This window comes from Triticum urartu, chromosome 4, assembly GCF_003073215.2.
Source record: "Triticum urartu cultivar G1812 chromosome 4, Tu2.1, whole genome shotgun sequence".
Lineage (NCBI taxonomy): Eukaryota > Viridiplantae > Streptophyta > Magnoliopsida > Poales > Poaceae > Triticum > Triticum urartu.
This window is the reverse complement of record NC_053025.1, coordinates 146,371,235-146,393,329: the sequence shown is the minus strand read 5'-3', so window position 1 is coordinate 146,393,329 and position 22,095 is coordinate 146,371,235. Positions and strand designations below refer to the sequence as shown.

At 47.0% G+C, this 22,095-nt stretch overlaps 3 protein-coding genes across 5 annotated transcripts; 1 reads left to right on the top strand and 2 right to left on the bottom strand.

Annotated features, from left to right (window-relative positions):
* The first annotated feature begins 543 nt into the window (after positions 1–543).
* On the top strand, positions 544–3,994 carry LOC125551151 (double-stranded RNA-binding protein 8-like). The gene is made up of 4 exons (XM_048714307.1): positions 544–1,475; positions 1,568–1,827; positions 2,611–2,821; positions 2,931–3,994. Exons 1-4 carry the CDS (start codon positions 1,436–1,438, stop codon positions 3,641–3,643), a joined length of 1,224 nt encoding a protein of 407 aa, XP_048570264.1. The 5' UTR covers positions 544–1,435; the 3' UTR covers positions 3,644–3,994.
* Positions 1,821–13,284, bottom strand: LOC125551152 (probable staphylococcal-like nuclease CAN2). Of its 3 annotated transcripts, none has more exons than XM_048714310.1 (10): positions 12,995–13,284; positions 12,340–12,395; positions 6,216–6,330; positions 5,821–5,931; positions 5,513–5,700; positions 4,954–5,010; positions 4,704–4,863; positions 4,544–4,612; positions 4,305–4,451; positions 1,821–2,118 (listed from the first exon to the last, which is right to left on the bottom strand). In XM_048714310.1, the coding sequence occupies exons 1-9, from the start codon at positions 13,163–13,165 to the stop codon at positions 4,341–4,343; spliced, it is 1,038 nt and encodes a 345-aa protein (XP_048570267.1). In that variant the 5' UTR covers positions 13,166–13,284; the 3' UTR covers positions 1,821–2,118; positions 4,305–4,340. The 3 variants fall into 3 exon arrangements, with proteins under 3 accessions (XP_048570267.1, XP_048570268.1, XP_048570266.1); XM_048714311.1 differs by lacking the exon at positions 1,821–2,118 and adding an exon at positions 2,621–2,755; XM_048714309.1 differs by lacking the exon at positions 1,821–2,118 and having other exon boundaries at positions 4,145–4,451; positions 12,995–13,283.
* A 1,267-nt stretch (positions 13,285–14,551) lies between these two features.
* LOC125551150 (aquaporin SIP1-1-like) lies at positions 14,552–16,600 on the bottom strand. Its single transcript, XM_048714306.1, has 3 exons — positions 16,082–16,600; positions 15,709–15,981; positions 14,552–14,858 (listed from the first exon to the last, which is right to left on the bottom strand). The coding sequence occupies exons 1-3, from the start codon at positions 16,385–16,387 to the stop codon at positions 14,703–14,705; spliced, it is 735 nt and encodes a 244-aa protein (XP_048570263.1). The 5' UTR covers positions 16,388–16,600; the 3' UTR covers positions 14,552–14,702.
* Between the last annotated feature and the right edge of the window lie 5,495 nt (positions 16,601–22,095).

Genomic DNA, 22,095 nt, shown 5'->3' with positions numbered 1-22,095 from the left:
TCTTTCCAGCGGAGTCCGGGAAGTGAACACGGTTCTTGGGTTATGCTTGAACGTAAGTAGTTTCAGGATCACTTCTTGATCACTTCTAGCTTCACGGCCGTTGCATTGCTTCTCTTCTCGCTCTCTTTTGCGTATGTTAGCCACCATATATGCTAGTGCTTGCTGCAGCTCCACCTCACTACCCTTTCCTACCTTTAAGCTTAAATAGACTTGATCGCGAGGGTGTGAGATTGTTGAGTCCCCGTGACTCACAGATACTTCCAAACAAATGCAGGTGCCGATGATGCCAGTGCAGGGGTCGCTACCGAACTCAAGTGGGAGTTCGACGAGGATTCGGGCCGTTACTATGTTTCTTTTCCGGATGATCAGTAGTGGAGCCCAGTTGGGGAGATCGAGGATCTAGCATTTGGGATTGTCTTTCTTTATTTTGGTTCCATAGTCGGACCTTGATTGTATTCTGGATGATGTATGATATATTTATGTATTGTGTGAAGTGGCGATTGTAAGCCGACTCTTTATCCCTTTCTTATTCAGTACATGGGATGTGTGAAGATTACCCCTTTTGCGACAAACCTACCATGCGGCTATGCCTCTAAGTCGTGCCCCGACACGTGGGAGATATAGCCGCATTGTGGGTGTTTCAATCAGGTTTCAAGCTTATACGGCCATATGGAAGTGTTGGGCTCCGTTGGTGTGCAAGCTTTTCATGTGGCTGGCGGTGCAATACAGGCTCTGGGCGGCGGACAGACGGTTTCGGCATGGTTTACAGGACCAAAGATCACCATGTTATCTTTGCGAGCAAGAGGAAGAAACTGTGGATCATATCACTATGCAGTGTGTGTTTGTGAGGCAGGTGTGGTACATGTGCTTCTGCAGAATGAGAATCAACCCGGACCTTTGCCCGACACAACATTCCACAATCAGCAACTGGTGGAGCACCACGAGGAAGCATATCCCGAAGAGGCAGAGGAAGGGTTTTGACTCGGTGGTCACTTCGATCTGCTAGAACATATGGAAGCAACGCAATGGAAGGGTCTTTGGGAGGACTGACCTAAGGAATGTCGGTGGAACCGTGGACCTGATTTGGCAAGAGTTAGAATTGTGGTCCAGAGCAGGAGCCACCGGAGTATCTACATGGTGTGGGTAGTAGGGTAACGTTTCGATATACGGAGGGTATGGTGGAAGCATCATTTGATGCCATCTACCTACCATGTAATCTCTTTTGTGTATAACTTTTTCTTCTTCTATAAAGTTACGGTACGCTTTTGGCATACCTTTGAAAAAACAGATTAATAAAGTTCAAGCTGTTTTTTTAAAAAAAAAGTACTAAGAAGCCACAGCGCACGTCTTGTTGCTAGAGAAGAAACGCCACACAAAACCCCCAGTACCCAGGGCAGCGGCCCGGTCGGTACGAACGCGGAACGCCGGCGGCGGCATGGCGGCGGCGGCGCCTGCGCCCAACGCCAGCGGAATCAGTAAGACTCTCTCCTCTGCTCCCGTGTCCATTTGCTACAGGTTGCTGGTTCCCCACCCTAGTTCTGAGTTTTGGTGCGCTTCACCGCTTCAGGGCCTGTGAAATGCGACGCCTTCAAGAGCTGGCTGCAGGAGTACGCGCAGAAACTCGGCGTCGCGGCTCCGGAGTATCACACCCTCAAGGAGGGGCCCTGCCACGAGCCCATCTTCAAGTCCGCTGTCTTGATCGACGGCGCCAAGTTCGACTCGCTGCCCGGATTTTTCACCCGGAAGGCCGCAGAGCAGTCGGCTGCTGAAGTCGCCCTCATGGAAATTGTCGAGTCCATCCCAACCATTGGGAGAATCCCAGCAGCTGTAAGTTACTCCTCCGTATTTGATTTGAGTCGTCCCTTCATTCAGCCAAGAACCGTTTCTATAAATACTGTATATATATAAAGGTAAGAATGTGGAATTGTCTTTTCCTGAATATTCAGAATGTGCAATTATGGATGGCCATGACCTGCATTCTTTATCCTCAGTACTTGGGAAGAAGCTGATCACCCCAACTATGTAGTTGAATCATACTCTTATGCTGCTTCCTACATTACTCAGTCTTCCTGAAATTTTATGTATGTTACCCTGCAAAATTGTTTTTGGCGGTTCTGCCTGTAATAATGCGAAAAGTTAGAAATCTGCTTCGTGGTCTTGGCACCGCTGTTTATGCTTCGTACAGTATTTAGGGGCTTCCTGAAATTATGGAAGTTAAGCCCTGTAAAATTGTTTTCAGTTATTCTGCCTGTAATAATGTGAAAATATCAGAAATCTTTTTCGTAAGGTGAAGTCTTCGTGCAATGCGTTACATGAACACTGATAGCATCTTTGCTCCTTGGTGTTATCAGCCTTTGAGTAATGTCTGCTAATTTGACCATAATGTTGCATGTGGATATGTAAGCTTTTCTCTTCCACTTCAATGTGGCTTTGCCCAAGTCTGATATCATTCTACTCTCTATTGGCTTGTATTTATTCAAGCCCCTGGTTCTTTAATTGCAGATGCATACCTCACAGTACATGTTATCGTGGAATATGCTTAGTTCACAAGTAATAGAATGGCTTAGTTAAAATAGCATTCTAATCCACACTTGTTACTATGGTTTTCAGCTAGAAACTGGCCTCTGCAAGAATCTTCTTCAGGAGTATGCTCAGAAGATGAATTACATTCCATCTTATAGCTTGACCAGACAAGCTTCAGGGATAGCTCCTTTTACATGCACCGTAGAGATTGGTGGTATACAATACATTGGTCCTGCAGCCAGGTCAAAGAAAGAGGCAGAGATAAAAGGAGCCCGAACTGCTCTTCTTGCAACACAAGGTATCTCGTATTCTTTTTTTAGATGTACGTTTTTGTGAAATTGCATCGATTTCTTCCTCGTGTGTGCTGGGCTGGACACTCGATCATGCACGGGCTCTGTTTTGTGCAGGTCAACTAGAGGGTCGCGGAAGTGGTGCCACAAAGCATATTGTAGTTCCTGGCAAAAGGCAAGTTAAGGAGACCGCGAAAAAGCCAATTGAAATCCCAAAACCACTTGAGGTGAAGAAAGGCGGTTTCAAGAAGAAATGGAACAAGAGGAAGTTCATGAAAAGGAATCGCCAAGCAGTTGATGTGGAAAAGAATGAAGGAAAAATGGCTGGAGATGTCATTAACCCAGTGTCCGGATGCATCCAACAATCAACACAGGAGCCATCCAGCGACACCGTAATGCTGAAAGATGATGAGGAACCTAGTAAGGAAGCTAGAAGAGTAGTACAGGAGCCAGGCAGCGACGCTGTAATGCTGCAACCTAGTAAGGAAGCTAGAAGAGCAGAACAGGAGTCAGGCATTGCAGTGCTGAAACCTGATGAGTTAGATAGAAGAGTAGAACATGTGCAAGGCAGTGACATTGTGATGCTGCCACCTGATCACGAAACTAGAAGAGTAAAACATGTGCCGGGCAGTGACACTGCAATGCTGCAACGTACTAACAAAGCTAGAAGCGTAGAACAGGAGCCGCCCAGAGATTCTGGAATGGCGCGATCTAATAAGGAAGCTGGATGCATAAACCAGGAGCTACTCGGTGAGACTGCAACGCCTCACAATGTCAGGAAAGCTAGAACCATGAAGCATGATTCACAGCACCAGTGCAGCCTAATGTAGATGCTGCAGACCTGAAGGTGGACCCACCGAGTAATGGTGCAAACAAACCAGGACCTTGAGACATGATCATTTTGTGGATATGGCAGGAATGGGTTGAGATCATATTCATCCAACTCTTCGACCACAGAACGAATGGTAGTGTGGTAGGGGTAGCCTTGGAATGTTTATTAATGTGTTGATCTTGAAAGAAGTGGAACCTGAATATGCATAGGTGGCTGTGCAGCTAGTGTGGAGCGATGCAATTTGCAAATATGTGTAGTGAGGATTGTTAGTCCTGCCAGCTAGTTTTTTCTTTTTTTCTTTTTGGCCTAGAATTTTTAAGAGATTACTAAGAAAAGAAACTGAGGTTTGTGATGCATGCATGTCTCTTCGTTTTGATGTCATCACCGGATTATTGTTAATGCAGGTTCAGTGGTAGTCATTCTTGGCACTGATAGATCTATTTGGACCTTTTGGTGAAAGCAGCAAAGAGATTGTTGGATTTGGGACCCTGCATGCAACTTGAAAAGATTTGCCATTTTCATTGATTAAGAAGAAGGTTTAGGAGTCTTGGCCATAGGCCGAATTAGAAAGCATTACTCTCACGGCATACATAAACATACTGCACATTTAGTTTGCAGCATGGTGATGCTGTCCACCCTAGTTACCAAACTATACGCACCTTTCTGACCATTAGTTCGAGACATGGATGGAGCCATTAGTAGACCTGAATGCCACCGTTGCGCTGCTCTCTTCGCCAGTCCCACGGCTTCTCAGGGTTGAGTGAGGCAAAGAGCCCTCGCTGTGCAGCTCTTGCCTCTCTCTCCCACTGCACCATCCATCACAGAGCAAGTCAAAAAATCAGCAGGCATAACCATGTAAGGTGAGGGCACCAATCTCTTTCTAATCTTTTTTTCTTACTTTAGCAAACTCTGGGCGCTTGTCGTAGGTCGTAAAATGCCATGCGTGACCATTCTTCAGCATTTTCTCCTGAAGGACCCAGATACATACACACACAGTCAATTTCATCAGAACAAAGCAATTAAATTGGTCGAAGGCATGTCTTTGGTGCTTGTTTCACCTGGATGAACACACCATTGCAATAGACATCACCAACGTAGCGATCAAACTGGTCCTGCCCATACACATGAATTGTGGTTCTTTTCCCACCAATGAGCTTCACCAAAGCACTCTTTGATTCCTTCCCATATGTCATCTTAAGCTCTGGTGCATCAATTCCCCTTTTAACTCATGAAAGATCATACACTTCACATAAGTATTTCGATTATTTTATTTGTGGAATATAATGTATAATCTTGAGCAACAAATACCTCATTCTGATTCGGTATTTCCTTGCTAGGATCTCTTCGTCTGAACAGACGATTATCCTGTTCATAAAAAAATATTAGTACTAAGCTATGCTTTCATGCCATTCCAAAGTAAAACAAGTGAATGCGCGTTCACATGATTAGATCAAAGCAAGCGCCAAATAAAACTGACACAAGCCTGTTGTGTTCCAGACTATTGGTACACAAGTGCCAACTGGTCACAGGAAGGTTTTATAATATTATGCTATAAATATGTTTCTTCTTATTTTCAGTGACTGCACTAATTTTTTTGTAGTACTAAAATAGGTATGCATGCTGTTTTACAACAGAAAAAACTTCAAATAATGTAGTAAAACCATTCTAGTACTAGTTTGAATGGACAAAGTGAATTCAGAATGTGTCTTAGTTCAAAGAAAAAAATCTAGTATTTTAATACTTTTGGAATCCAATATAAGTGGATCCAAATATTGGAAAAAAAAACATGGTGTGCTCATTTATGAAAAAAATTACTTTTGGAGTATAATATTAAGAACCGAAATGTGTAATGGTTCAGTTTTTATACTTGTATCCAGCTTCTTTAAGTCTACTTTGAAGTGCATCGGCACTCTTGTAATCCCTACGATTGCGTGCTTCAGTCCTCGCAATCACCATCTCATGTACTTCTATAGGAACATTCCCAGACTCCCTCGGATCGGTTGTGGCAACATAAGCGGTAAAGCCATCGCCATCTCCAATGTTTTGGTTATGAACCTGAGAACACGAGTGAGACAGTGACCTGTGAGAATACTTTTATGCAGACCGGCATAACCAGTCTTTCAATACTTTTATGCTGGTGATAAGCCTATTTCAGAATAAATGATCACATCTGACCGGTAAAGTGTTCAAGACAAACTGCACACCCTCTGGCAGCGAGGATGGACGGTGGTTTGAGGATGCTGCAGGTAGCGATGGGATGGGGAAGTTGTAGAACTCGAGGATACCCTGAGGAAAAAAAATGTTTCTGGAGGATTGAGTTGAACATATATAGTCACGTGTAACAACCAAATATTACATCAGTGGGTTTCCTGGGTTTATGGTTTTGGTTCCTATAAGAAGGAAAAAAAACTAGTAGTAACATAAAAGCATAAACCTTAACTTTTAACATTTTTTGCAAACTTGCGCTTACAGGTTCCACAGTCCAAACATACAAGTCCGTATTAGTCAATGCATTATTCCTATGCTCACCTGAACTATGTAGGATCTAAAAAAAGGAAGAAACAAGTTACCTCCAAATCAGCTCTCTGGATCCAGTTTAGGGCTGATACAACTAGTTGTGCAGCCTCTTCCGGTGTTCTCGGTGGGGTTCTGGCATTCTTATATGCCTCCAACATATTCTGGTACCTGTTCTCGTGCAGATTAAAAGATTGCATTAGTTCTATTCAGTGGAAATCCAAGTTAGTACCAGTATTCTAACTGTTTCTAATAGGTTCTGGCAGTTACTAATACCCTTCTTGCTCTCCTCAACATTTTTTCAATGCCTCCTTATTCTAATTCTTCTTTGTGGCAACTATCACTTATTGACAGTGTTCTCTATACCATTGCACACCTTATAAGGACAAAGTAAGAACAACTTCATAAAATTATCAGTGAATAAAAAGGACAAAATGAAGTTTGCATCTCCCCTTCCACTTGTCTAATTTACCAACAATTCGTCCTTAGTCATCTGAATAATGTCACAAAACTACACCCACATAAAGGGAAAAAAAAAGTCCCTCCTATCCATATTAATTGTCGCTGATTAAGAAACTTTGGATTTCTCAATGCTGAAAACTGGGTAGACCTCACCAAGACACCAATCTGCTTGTAATTTGTGTTAGATGTGTATAGTTCATTCTGTACATCCCCATTGCATAAGGGGCTTTTCTGCACTTTGCCACACATGTATATGTACTGGCCCTTGGCCCTCAGTAAAGAGTTAGTTGCTCACTTATCTAACATGGTATCAGATGCTAGGTTAGCTCCGCTCTCTCGCACGCCGCAACTCCGTGCGCCCCCCACCTAGCTTCCCTCGAATCCTGCCGTTCCAGCCCATCCCGTCGCTGGCTAGCCGGATCCGGCGCCGGATCAAGCCCTGCCCGCTCGTCCTACTCCAGATCGAGTGCGGCTGCCCCGCCCGCTCGTTTCTCTCGAGCGCGGCCGCTCGTCCCACTTCCGTCCGAGTGCGGCTGCCCCGCCCGCCCGTTCCTCTCGAGCGCGGCCGCTCCTGCCCGCTCGTTCCTCTCGCGCGAGGTCGCCCCGCCCGCTCGTTCTCCGCCCGCTTGCTGGTTCCTCTCGCACCAGATCGAGGCCGCCCCGTCCGCTCGTTCTCCGCCCCGCTCGCTGGTTCCTTTCGCGCCAGATCGAGCCCGCCCCGCCCGCTCGTTTTCCTCTCGAGCCAGGCCAGGTCGCCGGCCCCTTCTTTGGGTCGTGCGGAGCCAGGCCACCCGTCTTCGCGCTCCTGCTCGAGCGGGGCTGCCTCGTTCGTCCTCCAGCCCGATCCAGGGCATCTCCAGTGCATCGACCAAAAAAAAGGAGAGGCTGAACAGAGCAAGCAAAAGAAGACCTTGCTATGTCTTCTTCGGGCTATGTCGCTGTTCCGCGGTGTTCGGTGATCTTTGATGGCACCAACTATGCTGAGTTTGTAGGCTTCATGTGCATTCATATGCGTGGTCTTCTTCTGTGGGGTGTTCTTTCTGGCGAGGTCCCCTGTCCGCCATGCCCTGTTGCGCACGTGGCCCCAATCCCACCGGTGCCGCCGGTCCTTGCTGCAAATGCTTCTCAGGCTGGCCGGGATGCTGCCAAGGCTCTGGATGATGCTGCGGTTGATGCTTATGATCAGCAAGTATCCGCTTATTCCGATGCTCTCTCTGTGTACCGGGATGATCTGTCTGCTTACACTCAGTGGTGCAATGATGATGCTCGAGCTGCTGCTGTTCTCACTGCGAGTGTCCTTCCTCAGTTTGCTTCCGAGTTCATGGGACTTGGCACAGTTGCAGCTATGTGGTCTTATCTTTGTCAGCGCTATCAGCCCTCTAGTGATGCTCTCTACCTATCTGTGATGCGCCAGGAGCATGCACTCCAGCAAGGTGATTCTTCTGTTGATGAGCTCTATTCACAGTGCTCTGCCATCTGGCGCCAGCTTGACTCTCTTCGGACAGTTGTTTGTGGAACCTGTCGTTGCTGTCAGACTACTCGGGCTGATCTGGACTTTCAGCGGGTCCATGAGTTCTTATCTCGTCTCCGGTCTGAGTTTGAGCCTCGCCGTGCTATGCTTGCTCGTGGTCGCATTCCTATCTCCGAGATACTCGCTGAGCTTCGTGCTGAAGAGACCCGCCTTCGCTCTGCTGGTTTGCTTCTGGTTCCGTCAGTTCTGGCTACCCGGGCCCCTGTGTCGTCTGCTCGCCTCACTGCTCCGCCGCTCCTGCCTACTCTGCCAGGGGGGATGAGCCGTCCTCCTTATGCTGAGAAGGGCACGTCGCGCCGTGACACCGTCTGTGGTTACTGCTCCCAGCCAGGTCACCCAGAGTCTGATTGTCGTCAGAAGAAGCGAGATCAGAGGCGCTCCTCCTCCAGCGGGACTCCCGTGTCTTCCTCGACTCCGTCACTCACTGACCAGGACATTGTTCGCCTCAAGCGCCTTCTTACTTCCTTAGGCTTCTCGTCGACTACTGCTGCTGTGACTGCATCCTCTTCCTCACCACCACCGGCATCTACACAGTCAGGTACATCTCCGTGGGTTCTGGATTCTGGAGCCTCCTTTCATATGTCTTCTAATTCTTCTGAGTTGTCCTCTCTCCGACCTCTTGATTCACCTGTTAATGTTCTTACTGCCGATGGCACATCTCTTCCTGTTGCTAGTCGTGGTATTCTTTCCACTCCGTCCTTTTCTGTTCCGAGTGTGTCTCATGTTCCTCGCCTTACCATGAATCTTTTTTCCGCTGCCCAACTTACTGATTCTGGTTGTCGTGTCATTCTTGATACCGACTCTTGCTCCATTCAGGATCGTCGCACCAAGGCTTTGGTTGGTGCTGGCCCTCGGCGCCGTGAGTCAGAGGGCCTTTGAGAGGTTGACTGGCTTCGTGTTCCTTCCGCTGCCACCACTTCTGCCAGCTTTCATGCTCTTGCTGTCTCTTCGTCTGCGTCCTTCCAGCAGTGGCATCACCGCCTTGGTCACATCCGTGGCTCTCGCTTATCTTCTTTAGTTCGTCAGGGCCTCTTAGGGTCTGTATCTGGAGATGTCTCCTTACATTGTAATGGTTGCAGACTTGGCAAACAGACTCAGTTACCTTATCCTACTAGTGAGTCTGTATCTCAGCGTCCTTTTGACTTAGTTCATTCTGATGTCTGGGGTCCTGCTCCCTTTGATTCCAAAGGTGGCCATCGCTACTATGTTTTGTTTATTGATGATTTCTCTTGCTACACTTGGCTCTACTTCATGAAATCTCGTAGCGAAGTTCTCCCTATATACAAACGGTTTGCTGCCATGGTTCACACCCAGTTTGCCATGCCCATTCGTACTTTTCATGCTGACTCCGTTGGAGAGTATATCTCTCAGCTGTTGCGTGGTTTTCTCGCGGAACAGGGTACTCTTGCCCAGTTCCTTGTCCTGGTGCTCATGCTCAGAATGGCGTTGCCGAACGAAAGCATCGTCATTTGCTTGAGACGGCTCGTGCGCTGATGATTGCTGCTTCCCTTCCACCCCACTTTTGGGCTGAGGTTGTTTCCGCATCCACCTATCTCATCAACATTCAGCCATCATCTGCTCTGCAGGGTGCTATTCCTATGGAGTGTCTCACTGGTCGCTCCCCTGACTACTCAGCTCTTCGTATGTTTGGATGCGTGTGCTATGTTCTTCTTGCCCCCCGAGAACGCACCAAACTGACTGCTCAGTCGGTTGAGTGTGTTTTCCTTGGCTACAGTGATGAGCACAAGGGATATCGATGTTGGGATCCTGTGGGTCGTCGCTTGCGCATCTCGCGTGATGTGACTTTCGACGAGTCTCGTTCTTACTACCCACGTTCTTCTTCCTCGAGTCTCTCTGTGGATGACCTTTCTTTCCTTCTCCTTCCTGATACATCCTATTATGTGCCTCATGTGTCACCTCTTCCTCCGGCACCTCTCATCCCTTCTCATTCACCACCGACCCCGTCTTCACCATCCTCCTCCTCCACTTCTCCACCAGCATCTCCCATTCGGCGCCCTCTCTCACCGTTTCCTCTCCACTATACTCGCCGATCTCGTACTGAGGATGTCTCCTCTGACGAGCCTTTCACCTCTGGTGCACCTCCTCTCACGCCTCCCCCGGTTCACAACCTCCATGCTCGGCCTCGCCCCCCGCCTGATCGCTACTCCCCTGATCGGTACGGTCTCTCTGTTCTTGCTGAGCCCACTTCCTATCGAACTGCCATGACTCAACCTGAATGGCAGCTGGCGATGGCTGAAGAGCTTGCTGCTCTTGAGCGCTCTGGCACATGGGATCTGGTTCCCCTTCCTTCCAGTGTCCGTCCCATCACCTGCAAGTGGGTCTACAAGATTAAGATTCGCTCCGATGGTTCTCTTGAGCGCTACAAAGCTCGTCTTGTGGCCCGTGGTTTTCAACAGGAGCAGGGGCATGATTATGATGAGACGATCGCTCCTGTGGCCCACATGACCACTGTCCGCACTCTTCTTGCTGTGGCTTCTGTTCGTCAGTGGTCTATCTCTCAACTTGATGTTCAGAACGCTTTTCTCAATGGCGAGTTGCGTGAGGAGGTCTATATGCAGCCACCACCGGGGTACTATGCTCCTGATGGTATGGTCTGTAGACTTCGCCGCTCCCTCTATGGTCTCAAACAGGCCCCTCGCGCCTGGTTTGAGCGCTTCGCCTCTGTGGTGACTGCGGCTGGTTTCTTGCCCAGTAATCATGATCCTGCGTTGTTTGTTCACACGTCTCCTCGTGGTCGGACTCTTCTCCTTCTCTATGTTGATGACATGATCATCACTGGTGACGACTCTGAATACATTGCTTTTGTTAAGGCTCCCCTTCGAGACCAGTTCCTCATGACTGATCTTGGTCCTCTTCGCTATTTTCTTGGGATTGAGATCTCCTCGACCCCTGATGGCTTCTACATCTCCCAAGAAAAATATATTCAGGATCTTCTTGCTCGCGCTGCTCTTGGTGATGAGCGCACCGTTGTAACTCCTATGGAGCTCAACATTCAGCTTCGTGCCTCTGATGGTGACCCTCTTCCTAATCCCACTCGCTATCGTCACCTTGTTGGCAGCCTTGTCTACCTTGCTGTTACGCGTCCTGACATCTCCTATCCTGTCCACATCCTGAGTCAGTTTGTTTCAGCTCCCACCTCTGTCCACTATAGTCACCTCCTTCGTGTTCTACGATATCTTCGTGGCACGATCTCTCAGCGCCTTTTCTTTCCCTGCTCCAGCTCTCTTGAGCTCCAGGCCTACTCTGATGCTACCTGGGCTAGTGATCCCTTTGATCGACGCTCGTTGTCTACTTACTGTGTTTTTCTTGGTGGCTCTCTTATTGCATGGAAGACAAAGAAACAGACTGCAGTTTCTCGAGTACAGAGGCTGAGCTGCGAGCCATGGCTATGTTGACGGCTGAGGTGATCTGGTTACGGTGGTTACTTGAGGATTTTGGTGTGTCTGCTACTACCTCCACTCCTCTCCTGTCCGACAGTACCGGTGCTATCAGTATTGCGCGTGACCCGGTGAAGCATGAGCTCACCAAGCACATCGGTGTGGATGCCCACTTTGTGCGTGCTGCTGTGCAAGATCAGACTCTCGCTCTTCACTATGTGCCCTCTGAGTTACAGTTGGCTGACTTCTTCACGAAGGCACAGACTCGAGCGCAGCATGGATTTTTCCTCTCCAAACTCAGTGTTGTTGATCCACCATGAGTTTGAGGGGGGGGGGGTGTTAGATGTGTATAGTTCATTCTGTACATCCCCATTGTATAAGGGGCTTTTCTGCACTTTGCCAGACATGTATATGTACTGGCCCTTGGCCCTCAATAAAGAGTTAGTTGCTCACTTATCTAACAATTTGTTCTGCTTTGTCTATCTTATCATTACAAATCACATGTGTAGATAGGCATGGATCACCTTATTCGTAAGAAAAGCCAAAAGGCATTTGGGAGGGTCCTATGAAGCAATTTATTTTCATTCTGAGAACGATCCAGCTTAAAATCCAAGTCAGTGCATGTCCTTCTGATTTTGTTAACAGCCATAGGCCTTAAATATATACCAGCCTAGAGGAACCAGACAAACTTTGCTATCAATAACTCGATGGACAAGAGGTATAACAAATGTGTTAATAATTGAGGAAAAATACTATCAAGTGTGTCGGCCTTTTGGAGCTGCTGCGTACCATTTAATCTGTGCTTTCTTGGACGCCGTAACATGCTGCTTGAGCCCTTCAGGAACCTAATAATATGACAAACAAAATAGTCTTCACACATGTCACGTCATAGGAAAATAAGAGGCAGAAATTGGAGCAAAAGAGATGATTAAGCTTGCCGTATGTATTATCAGTTGTGAAGCATCTGCAAGCTTTCATACAAATGCTAGTTGTCGCAATGTGGCATGCTTAAATTTCGATATTATTAATGAACATGTTCATCCAAAAGTTGGACACAAAATAAGTTGGTTTGTGAAATTTGTATGAAGCGGGTAAACCACATAGAAAAAGGCTGCTATTATGGCTTTAAGCTTAGATTTTCTAGGAGTGCAGATGTTTATCTCCATCGCATTTTCTATGAATGAAGAACCTTTAAATCGTACATACTAGAAAACAGTAGAAAGGCCAATTTACACATGCACACATAAAGCACAGTAATGGAAAGAAACACATCCTCATCGTTATGAATCAGCATAATCTGTGACCATTGCATGAAGACTTATAGTGAAGTTGAAGCTAAAACATAGTACTACTACTTCAGTAGCTAGGGAGACTTAATCTGACTTCACAGGGGATTTTCATGAACAAGATGAATACGGAGAGTGGTGGGTAGGGTTTGAGTTACCATGGACGCGCTCTCAAAGTTGAGGAGGTCGTGCGCCAGGGAGGCGACTCCATGGCCATCAGCTTGCTGCTGCTGCTGCTGCTGGGGGTAGTGGGGCCTGGAGCCTGGATGGTAGTAGGGGTAGTGGTCTTCTTCTTCGTCTCCCCTGAAGCACTTCAGGATGTTCCCCATGGATTCCCCCTCCTCCTTCTAGCTCTTCTTCTTGTAGCTCTCTGCTGCTTCTTTTCTCTCTCTGAACTGTGAAGTGTGATGATGGCAGAGAGAGATTCTAGCCCATGGAGCGTAGTGAAGAGTAAAGTGGAGGAAAAGAGTGAAGTGTGATGTGATGTGACGGTGGGGTCTGCCCAACCCGCTCGCTGCTGGAAAAGAAAAAAACAGAGAAGACTAGACTAGACTAGCAGCAGGAGACCTGACCTTCGTTCAGAGAGCCAATAAACAAGAACAAAACATTGACTTGGGTTTACCGGTTGAATAAAACCAGTACCGGTTTCGTTGCTTTTAGATATTCGCCATGCCGAAGAAATGATAAAAATTTCTCTTTGCCAAGTCATAGCCCCAGAATTTGCTAGGTAATCTACGGATCTGGATGTAATTTTTATTATTTTTGGTATTCGTTGTACTGTCATGATTGAAGATGGATAAATCGAAAGTTTTCTTGCAAAAAAAAGGTCATAGCCCTAGAATTTTTAAATATTCTCACAAAAAAGTTTCATTCCGTTACGGCCTCTTTTGGTTCATAGGGAGAAATATCATAGAAAACTCGTAAGAAATGAGATGCCATGCATCTCAATTTCTATGAATAGGGATAGGATGAGAGATGTTTTTTAGTTCATATCGTAGGAATTTTTCATTGACTCTAGGCTAATATTTATTTTCCTATAAAATGTGAAGGATAGGAAGAATTTCTCTCCATAGGAATATGATTCTATTCCTAAAATCCAAAGGACAGTAAAGGAATTCCTTCTATAGAAATCCTATCCTACAAAATTCCTCCAACTAAAGGAGGCCTACATGTTTGAGCTCACGTTTTTAGAGGATTTATGGAATCGTCAAATTTCGATGTTTTTCGCCATCCTTTTCTCCCGTCGATGCTTCTACACCTTGGACCCAAAACAATGAAGACTTTTTTTGGGGACGAGAACAATAAACTTGAATTATAAAGCAAATCAGGATAGGTGGAGCTCAATTTGACAACAAAACAAAAGCAAAAATTGTATTTTGGGCAAACTTTGGGTAAACAGAGCATGCCAAATCATCAGCCACGATTGTTTTTGAGTTCTGAAAGGCATGGCAGGTTCACTTCCCCCCCCCCCCCCCCCCCCCCCCCCCCCCCCTCCCCCTAGAGAAAAAGGTCCTCAAAATAAACGAAGCTTGGCATTAGTGTGAATTATTTGCCGCATATCACCTCTTAATCTAATACCCACTATAAATTCAAAATTCTGAACTCTAAAAAAAATACTCCCTCTGTACAACTTTTATAGTTCAATGATCATTGAACCATAAAAACATCTTACATTAGTGTACAGAGGGAGTAAAAGAAAAATATAAAGCACATGGTAAACATAGATGACTGATAAATGATCACTTTTAAGTTAAACATCGGTGTAACATTGAGGTGATTAAATACAATTTCAAATTATTCCCTAGCAAACCATGTTCGCTTCTTCAGGTCCCCAAATTGCTAAGTCAAAGTTTGTGCTTGAGTTCATCATGCTTTCTTGGTCTTGGGCTTAGGGGCCGGTGGCGGGAACACGGCCCTGAAGGTCCACGCAGCGAGAATGGCACCGATGAAGGGGCATATCCAGTACACGTACAGCTGCTCCCAGGTGTTGTGCAGATTGTTAACATACGCCCAACCAAAGGCCTGTACATGGTAGTTCGACGGAATCAGTTAACAGGAAACCATGTGAGGAATCAGAAGACAGGATTTCCACGCTATTCCAAGTGAGCATCAACTTAACTGATCACATCAGATTATATAGTCTACTAGATGAGCAATGGCATATAACAACATAAATATAATTTCAGTACTAAAGCATCGTCCACTGTTAAGATGTCACATCTGCCAAGTCTTGGAGGTGCATAAGATAACTTTCCCCTGAGTAACAAATTGAAAGAAGCACACAACTAAGCACAATAGCAAACTCCCCCATGGCATCATAAAGACTTGTTCCTGTTACCAGTAAAATGCAATCCAGTGAACATTAACTACTGAACATTTCTCTTCTACTCCCTCCGTCCCATAATAAGAGCGAGGGAGTAACATGGAAATGCCGACTTGCTGCAAACGAGTCTCAAGAATATCACTAGTGACGTGTCCAGTGTGTTCATTCCATGAATGGGGTCAAAAGTAATTATTTTTTTCATTGATCGTTTTAGGTCTACAAACGAGTCTTCAGAATATCACTAGTGATGTATCCAGTGGATGTTCCTTGCATATTTGTCTCATTTACCCCTCCCTAAATTTCCAACACTATATAACGGTATTATCATTTCCAACCCCCATCCAGTTATTTATGGCTCGTTCAGAATTTGACATGCCAAAATGGAGACATTTGCATGACTAAACCAGTCAGTATTCCGTCAATATATTAAAAAAAAATCAGCTCGGCCATTCGAATTGAGCTCAGTTCAGTATCCGGGGTTGCAGTTCCATGGATAAGCTTGGCAGTCAAATGAAAAAAAAAAGGAGCAAGTGAGTGAGCGTAGCGTACGTTGGCAGGGTTCATGGAGGGGCCGGTGTATGCGGCGCCGGTGAGGACGAGGCTGACGGTGGTGACGGAGAGCATCGCTGTCTTGACGATGGGGTTGCGGGGTCCCTTGACGATGATGCAGAGGACGGCAAAGGTGATGACGAAGGTGAGCACACCTTCGGCGACGGCGCCGGTGTGGGGATCCACCTTGAGCGAGGGCCCGCCGAGCATGTGCTTGTACTGCTCCGGCATCAGCTCGGAGATGGCCAGAGCTCCGCCCACGGCTCCGGCGGCCTAGCAAGACAGATTCAGATTCAAGTGGGTCGGCCGGTGCTGATTGGTTTGATTTTCTCAGTTTGGGGAGGGAGGAAGAAGTGTGAAATCAGTGACGGACCTGCGCTGGTAGGCGGAGCGCGATGGAGAAGAGCGAGGGGCTGGTGAGGCCGGCGGCGTAGAAGGCGGCGACGCCGGTGGGGTTGAAGCTGGCGCCGCCGAGGGCGTCGCAGAGGAGGTTGAAGGCGAAGAGGAGGAGGGCGAGGATGGAGACGGTGACGAGGAGGGCGTAGTGGATCCCCTCGTGCAGGCTGAGGTAGGTGGTGACGGCGGCCGTGGAGGCGCCGAGCGTGGAGACGCAGAGCACCCAGAGGAAGGTCACGACGCCGTCCGCCGCCGCCTCCCGCACAGCCGCTCCCATCGCCATCCGAGCGTCCCTTCCTTCCTTGCTTGCTTCCCTCACTCCGTCGCTGCTGGCAGTGATTGGTGGGCTGGGTGGGTGTATGTATGGGTCTGGCTTGGCACGCAGCACAAGAGAAAGAGAACGAGAAAAGAAGAGAAGATTGGAGGGAGGAAACACGCCCTCCGTCCCTCTCGCCTAACAACCCAACGCCAACAGAACCCCGATGATACTGCTATGTTATTATCCTATTGAAAACCTGGATGCTTGTGAAATTCAGAAGGAGATCTTGACATATCCATTTAGAATCGTGTACCAGACGCTAGGAAACCGGAGTACTCTTGTTTACTTGCGGCTAATAACTCGCGGTCCGCGGTTGGATTACGATCAACTTTGGATGTCTCTATCCTCAAAAGCAAAAAAAATTAGAAAACTTTGGATGTCTCTGAAATTCAAAAGATATTGATACGGGACGGACTATATATTTATACGGTACGTACTTTATCAGAACTAGCGAAAGAGCCAAATAGACCCGCATCCTTTATTTCAACATCTTACCCTTCTTCTCACCCTTGTCATGGGCATGCATGGTTATAGATGGTTTCTTTCATCTTCAATTTGTTTTTGTCAAGGAGTTTACTTTTAATTTGGATTGGCACCGGTACGAAAGAAAGACGGTCGTGCAATATTGATTAACCTTGCATCCTAAACAATATTTTAAAAATTATTAACATGTGAAACAATATCATATTCAGATTCTACACATTTTTATAATCAATTTTTATATATAACATGTTAAAATTAAAGTTAGATTAATATATGAATATTTCATAAAGCATTTGAATATGTCACTAAACAACATTTAAAATAATCTGTAATTCGCATGAAAATAATTTATATATGGAAGTTGATGAGAAAAATATGAAGAATCTGAATATGCCATCCACATACCTGTTAGACCCCTCTAACATAATGAACCTATGAGAACATTTCCAGGTGTTCTCCTTCTTCTTTTAAAAATGTTTAGTGATGCATTAGAGCATATCATCAACACCCATTGCCACGACATGCATATGTGTTGCATTTGTATGCCCGTTGTTTACCTGTCCCCCCCCCTCCTCTATTCTTTCGGTAAACTCCGAGGCTGCCGCTGCCCTCGAGTACGACTACGTCAACGACGACCCGTCCTTCTCAACAGAGCTTCCAGGCAAGCAAACGCCCCCCTTGATCATTCTGATATCGCCTATTCTTTCTCTCTACTTCTTGCATTAGAGAGTCGGAGTTCAGTTGGTGTCTTATCGGTAGATCCTATTATGTTGCATAGCCTATTTTTGATAAACTGTTGTTCATACTTTACCAATCATCATATATGCTTAGTATAGATATGCTAGAGTCTCATCAGTGGCCCTACACTCTTGTCTGTTTGCCATGCTATACTATCGGGTTGTGATCCCTTCGGGCGATGACCACGGATATACTTATACTGCTACACTAAACATGTTCATTAAAGGCGGGTCGGCTCAGAGAGCACATGCGAGTGATGATATGTTGAAGTCAGGTCGGCTCGGAGAGCACTCGCGAGTGATTCATTGTGGTGGTTGGTTGTTAGCAGTATCACCCAGGATGTGGTGGTAGCTCGGGATCTGTCCCGACAGCCAACACGAAATATTCACGGTGGCGAAACGATAGGGCGGGCAGAGACTAGCTAGGAGAGAGGTGGGGTCGGGCCATGGTCGGTGTCCACGGTTAATAACACACTTAATGAGATTTGGGTATTTAATCTGAGACTGACACAGGCATATAGCACTAACCGTTGTGCGGGATAATGGTTTATGGGGCCCTCGACGTCGTACGTTCCTCTCGAAAGCTCTGCCAAATGTTGTAGTGGAGCGGGTTGATTGTTGGGGTGAGTCGGTTATGCATGTTGTGTATACAATGGTGGGCTTGGCCCCGACCAGTCGCGCAACGTGCAGGAGTGCTCAGGGCGATTAGCCCATGACCCCTTCGCGCTTAGGGTGTAGACCAGCGTGTTGACCTCTCTAGAGAGTCTAGGTAGGACTATAGCGTGTTGATCATCCGAGGTCGGGCATTACCAGAAAAGTGTGTTCGGCCAGAGGTAATCGAGCGTACCAGGAAATGTGGTGCACCCCCACAGGGAAGTTAAACTATTCGAATAGTCGTGTCCATGGTAAAAGGACGACTTGGAGTTGTATCCCGACCTCTTACAACTAAAACCGGATACTTGATAAAACACACCTAGATAACAGGCAGAGATACGCTGAGATCGCTTTCTCTCACGGAGGCGAGGAGAGGATCTCCGAGCAGGATATTGCTATATGTGTATACTGTTGGGAATCGTTGCATGAAAAACAAAAAAATTCTACGCACACACGATGATATATCCATGGAGATGCATAGCAACGAGGGGGAGAGTGTGTCTACGTACCCTCGTAGACCGTAAGCGGAAGCGTTTCACAATGCGGTTGATGTAGTCAAACTTCTTCGCGCTTCAACCGATCAAGTACCGAACGCACGACACCTCCGCGTTCTGCACACGTTCAGCTCGGTAACGTCCCTCGAACTCTTGATCTAGCAGAGGGTCGAGAGAGAGTTTCGTCGGCACGACGGCGTGGTGACAGTGATGGTGATGTGATACGAGCAGGGCTTCGCCTAAGCACTACGACGTTATGACCGGAGGAGTAAACTATGGAGGGGGGCACCCCACACAGCTAAGAGAACAATTGATGTGCTTTGGGGTGCCCCCTTCTCCAGTCCTAGTAGGATTCGCCCCCCTTTTTCCTTCTATCGGAGGGGGAAAAGGGGAAGGAGAGGGAGTAGGAGAAGGAGAAGGGGTGGCGCCCCCTTCCCTAGTCCAATTCAGCCTCCTCCCTTGTGGGGGGCGCACCAGCCCCTTGTGGGCTGGTTAGACTCCCTCCTATGGCCCATATGACCGTCCTCCTCCCCTCCTCATTTATATACGGGGGCAGGGGCACCCCAAAGCACATCAATTGTTCTCTTAGCTGTGTGCGGTGCCCCCCTCCACAGTTTACTCCTCCGGTCATAGCGTCTTAGTGCTTAGGCGAAGCCCTGCGCGTATCACATCACCGTCACCGTCACCATGCCGTCGTGCTGACGAAACTCTCCCTCGACCCTCTGCTGGATCAAGAGTTCGAGGGATGTCATCGAGCTGAAGGTGTGCTAAACTCGGAGGTGTCGTACGTTCGGTACTTGATCGGTTGGATCGCGAAGACATTCGACTACATCAACCGCGTTAACCCAATGCTTCCGCTTTTGGTCTACGAGGGTACGTGGACACACTCTTCCCCTCTTGTTGCTATGCATCTCCTAGATAGATCTTGCGTGAGCGTAGGAATTTTTTTGAAATTGCATGCTACGTTCCCCAACAGATCATATCTACTATATGATTCACATTCGACCTTTTGCTCTCAAGTGTTCCGAGGCCATGTCTGTACATGCTAGGATCGTCAAGTTTAACTCGAGTATTCCGCATGTGCAAAACTGTCTTGCACCCGTTGTATGTGAACGTAGAGTCTATCACACTCGATCATCACGTGGTGTCTCAACACGATGAACTGTAGCAACGGTGCATACTTAGGGAGAACACTTTTACCTTGAAATTTAGTGAAGGGGTCATCTTATAATGCTACCGCCGTACTAAGCAAAATAAGATGCATAAAAGATAAACAGCACATGCAATCAAAATACGTGACATGATATGGCCATCATCATCTCGTGCTTTTGATCTCCATCTCCAAAGCATTGTCATGATCTCCATCGTCACCGGTTCGACACCTTGATCTCCATCGTTGTGTCGTGGTCGTCTCACCAACTATTGCTGCTACAACTATCGCTAATGCATAGTGATAAAGTAAAGCAATTACATGGCGTTTGCATTTCATACAATAAAGAGACAACCATAAGACTCCTGCCGGTTGCTGATAACTTTACAAAACATAATCATCTCACACAATAATGATTATCATGTCTTGACCATATCACATCACAACATGCCCTGCAAAAATAAGTTAGACGTCCTCTACTTTGTTGTTGCAAGTTTTATGTGGCTACTACGGGCATCTAGCAAGAACCATTCTTACCTACGCATAAAACCACAACGGTGTTTCGTCAAGTTTCTTGTTTTAACCTTCTTCAAGGACCGACCATAGTCAAATTTGATTCAACTAAAGTAGGAGAAACAGACACCCGCCAGCCACCTTTATGCAAAACTAGTTGCATGTCAATCGGTGGAACCGGTCTCATGTGCGTGGACATGTAAGGTTGGTCCGGGCCGCTTCATCTCACAATACCACTGAATCAAAATAAGATGTTGGTGGTAAGCAGTATGACTATCACCGCCCATAACTCTTTGTGTTCTACTCATGCATATCATCTACTCATAGACCTGGCACATGATGCCACTGTTGGGAATCGTTGCATGGAAAACAAAAAAAATTCTACGCACACACAATGATCTATCCATGGAGATGCATAGCAACGAGGGGGAGAGTGTGTCTACGTACCCTCGCAGACCGTAAGCAGAAGCGTTTCACAACGCGGTTGATGTAGTCGAACTTCTTCGTGCTTCAACCGGTCAAGTACCAAATGCACGACACCTCCGCATTCGACAGATGTTCAACTCGGTGACAGCCCTCGCCTTCTTGATCCAGCAAGACGTCGAGGTAGTAGATGAGTTCCGTCAGCACGACAGTGTGGTGACGGTGATGGTGAAGTGATCTCTGCAGGGCTTCGCCTAAGCACTACAAAAAAATGACCGGGAGTGTAAACGGTGGAGGGGGGCGCCGCACACGGCTAGGCAATTGCCTGGTCTGTGCTAGGCGCCCCCTCCTTATATAGGTGGGAGGGAGAGGGGAGAGGGCAAGGGGTGCCCCAAGTAGGTCTGAATCCTACTTGGGCTCCTGCCCTTGGCCGCGCCCCCTGCCATGTTTGTCGGAGGGGGAAGGAAAGAGGGGGGGGGGAGGAAGTGGAAATCCTAATCCACACTTACCTTTCCTTTCTCACCTTTCCTTATCCTCCTTGGGTTGGCCCATATGGGGGGCACACCAGCCCCTTGTGGCTGGTGCATTTCCCCTCTTGGCCCATAAGGCCCATATCTTTCGTCGGGGGTGATCGGAACCCCTTCCGGTGACCCGATAAGTACCCGGTACCCCCCGACACACTTTCGGTGTCCGAATACCATCATACTATATATCAATCTTTACCTCTCGGCCATTTCGAGACTCCTCGTCATGTACGTGATCTCATCCTAGACTCCGAACAACATTTGGCCACCAAATCACATAACTCATATAATAGTATATCATCATCGAATGTTAAGCGTGCGGACCCTATGGGTTCGAGAACTATGTAAACATGACCGAGACACCTCTCCGGTCAATAACCAATAGAGGAACCTGGATTCCCATACTGGCTCCTGTTGGAAATATGCCCTATAGGCAATAATAAAATGGTTATTATTATATTTCCTTGCTCATGATAATTGTCTATTGTTCATGCTATAATTGTGTTATCCGGAAATCGTAATACATGTGTGAATACATAGACCACAACATGTCCCTAGTGAGCCTCTAGTTGACTAGCTTGTTGATCAATAGATGATTACGGTTTCCTGACCATGGACATTGGATGTCATTGATAACGGGATCACATCATCAGGAGAATGATGTGATGGACAAGACCCAATCCTAAGCATATCA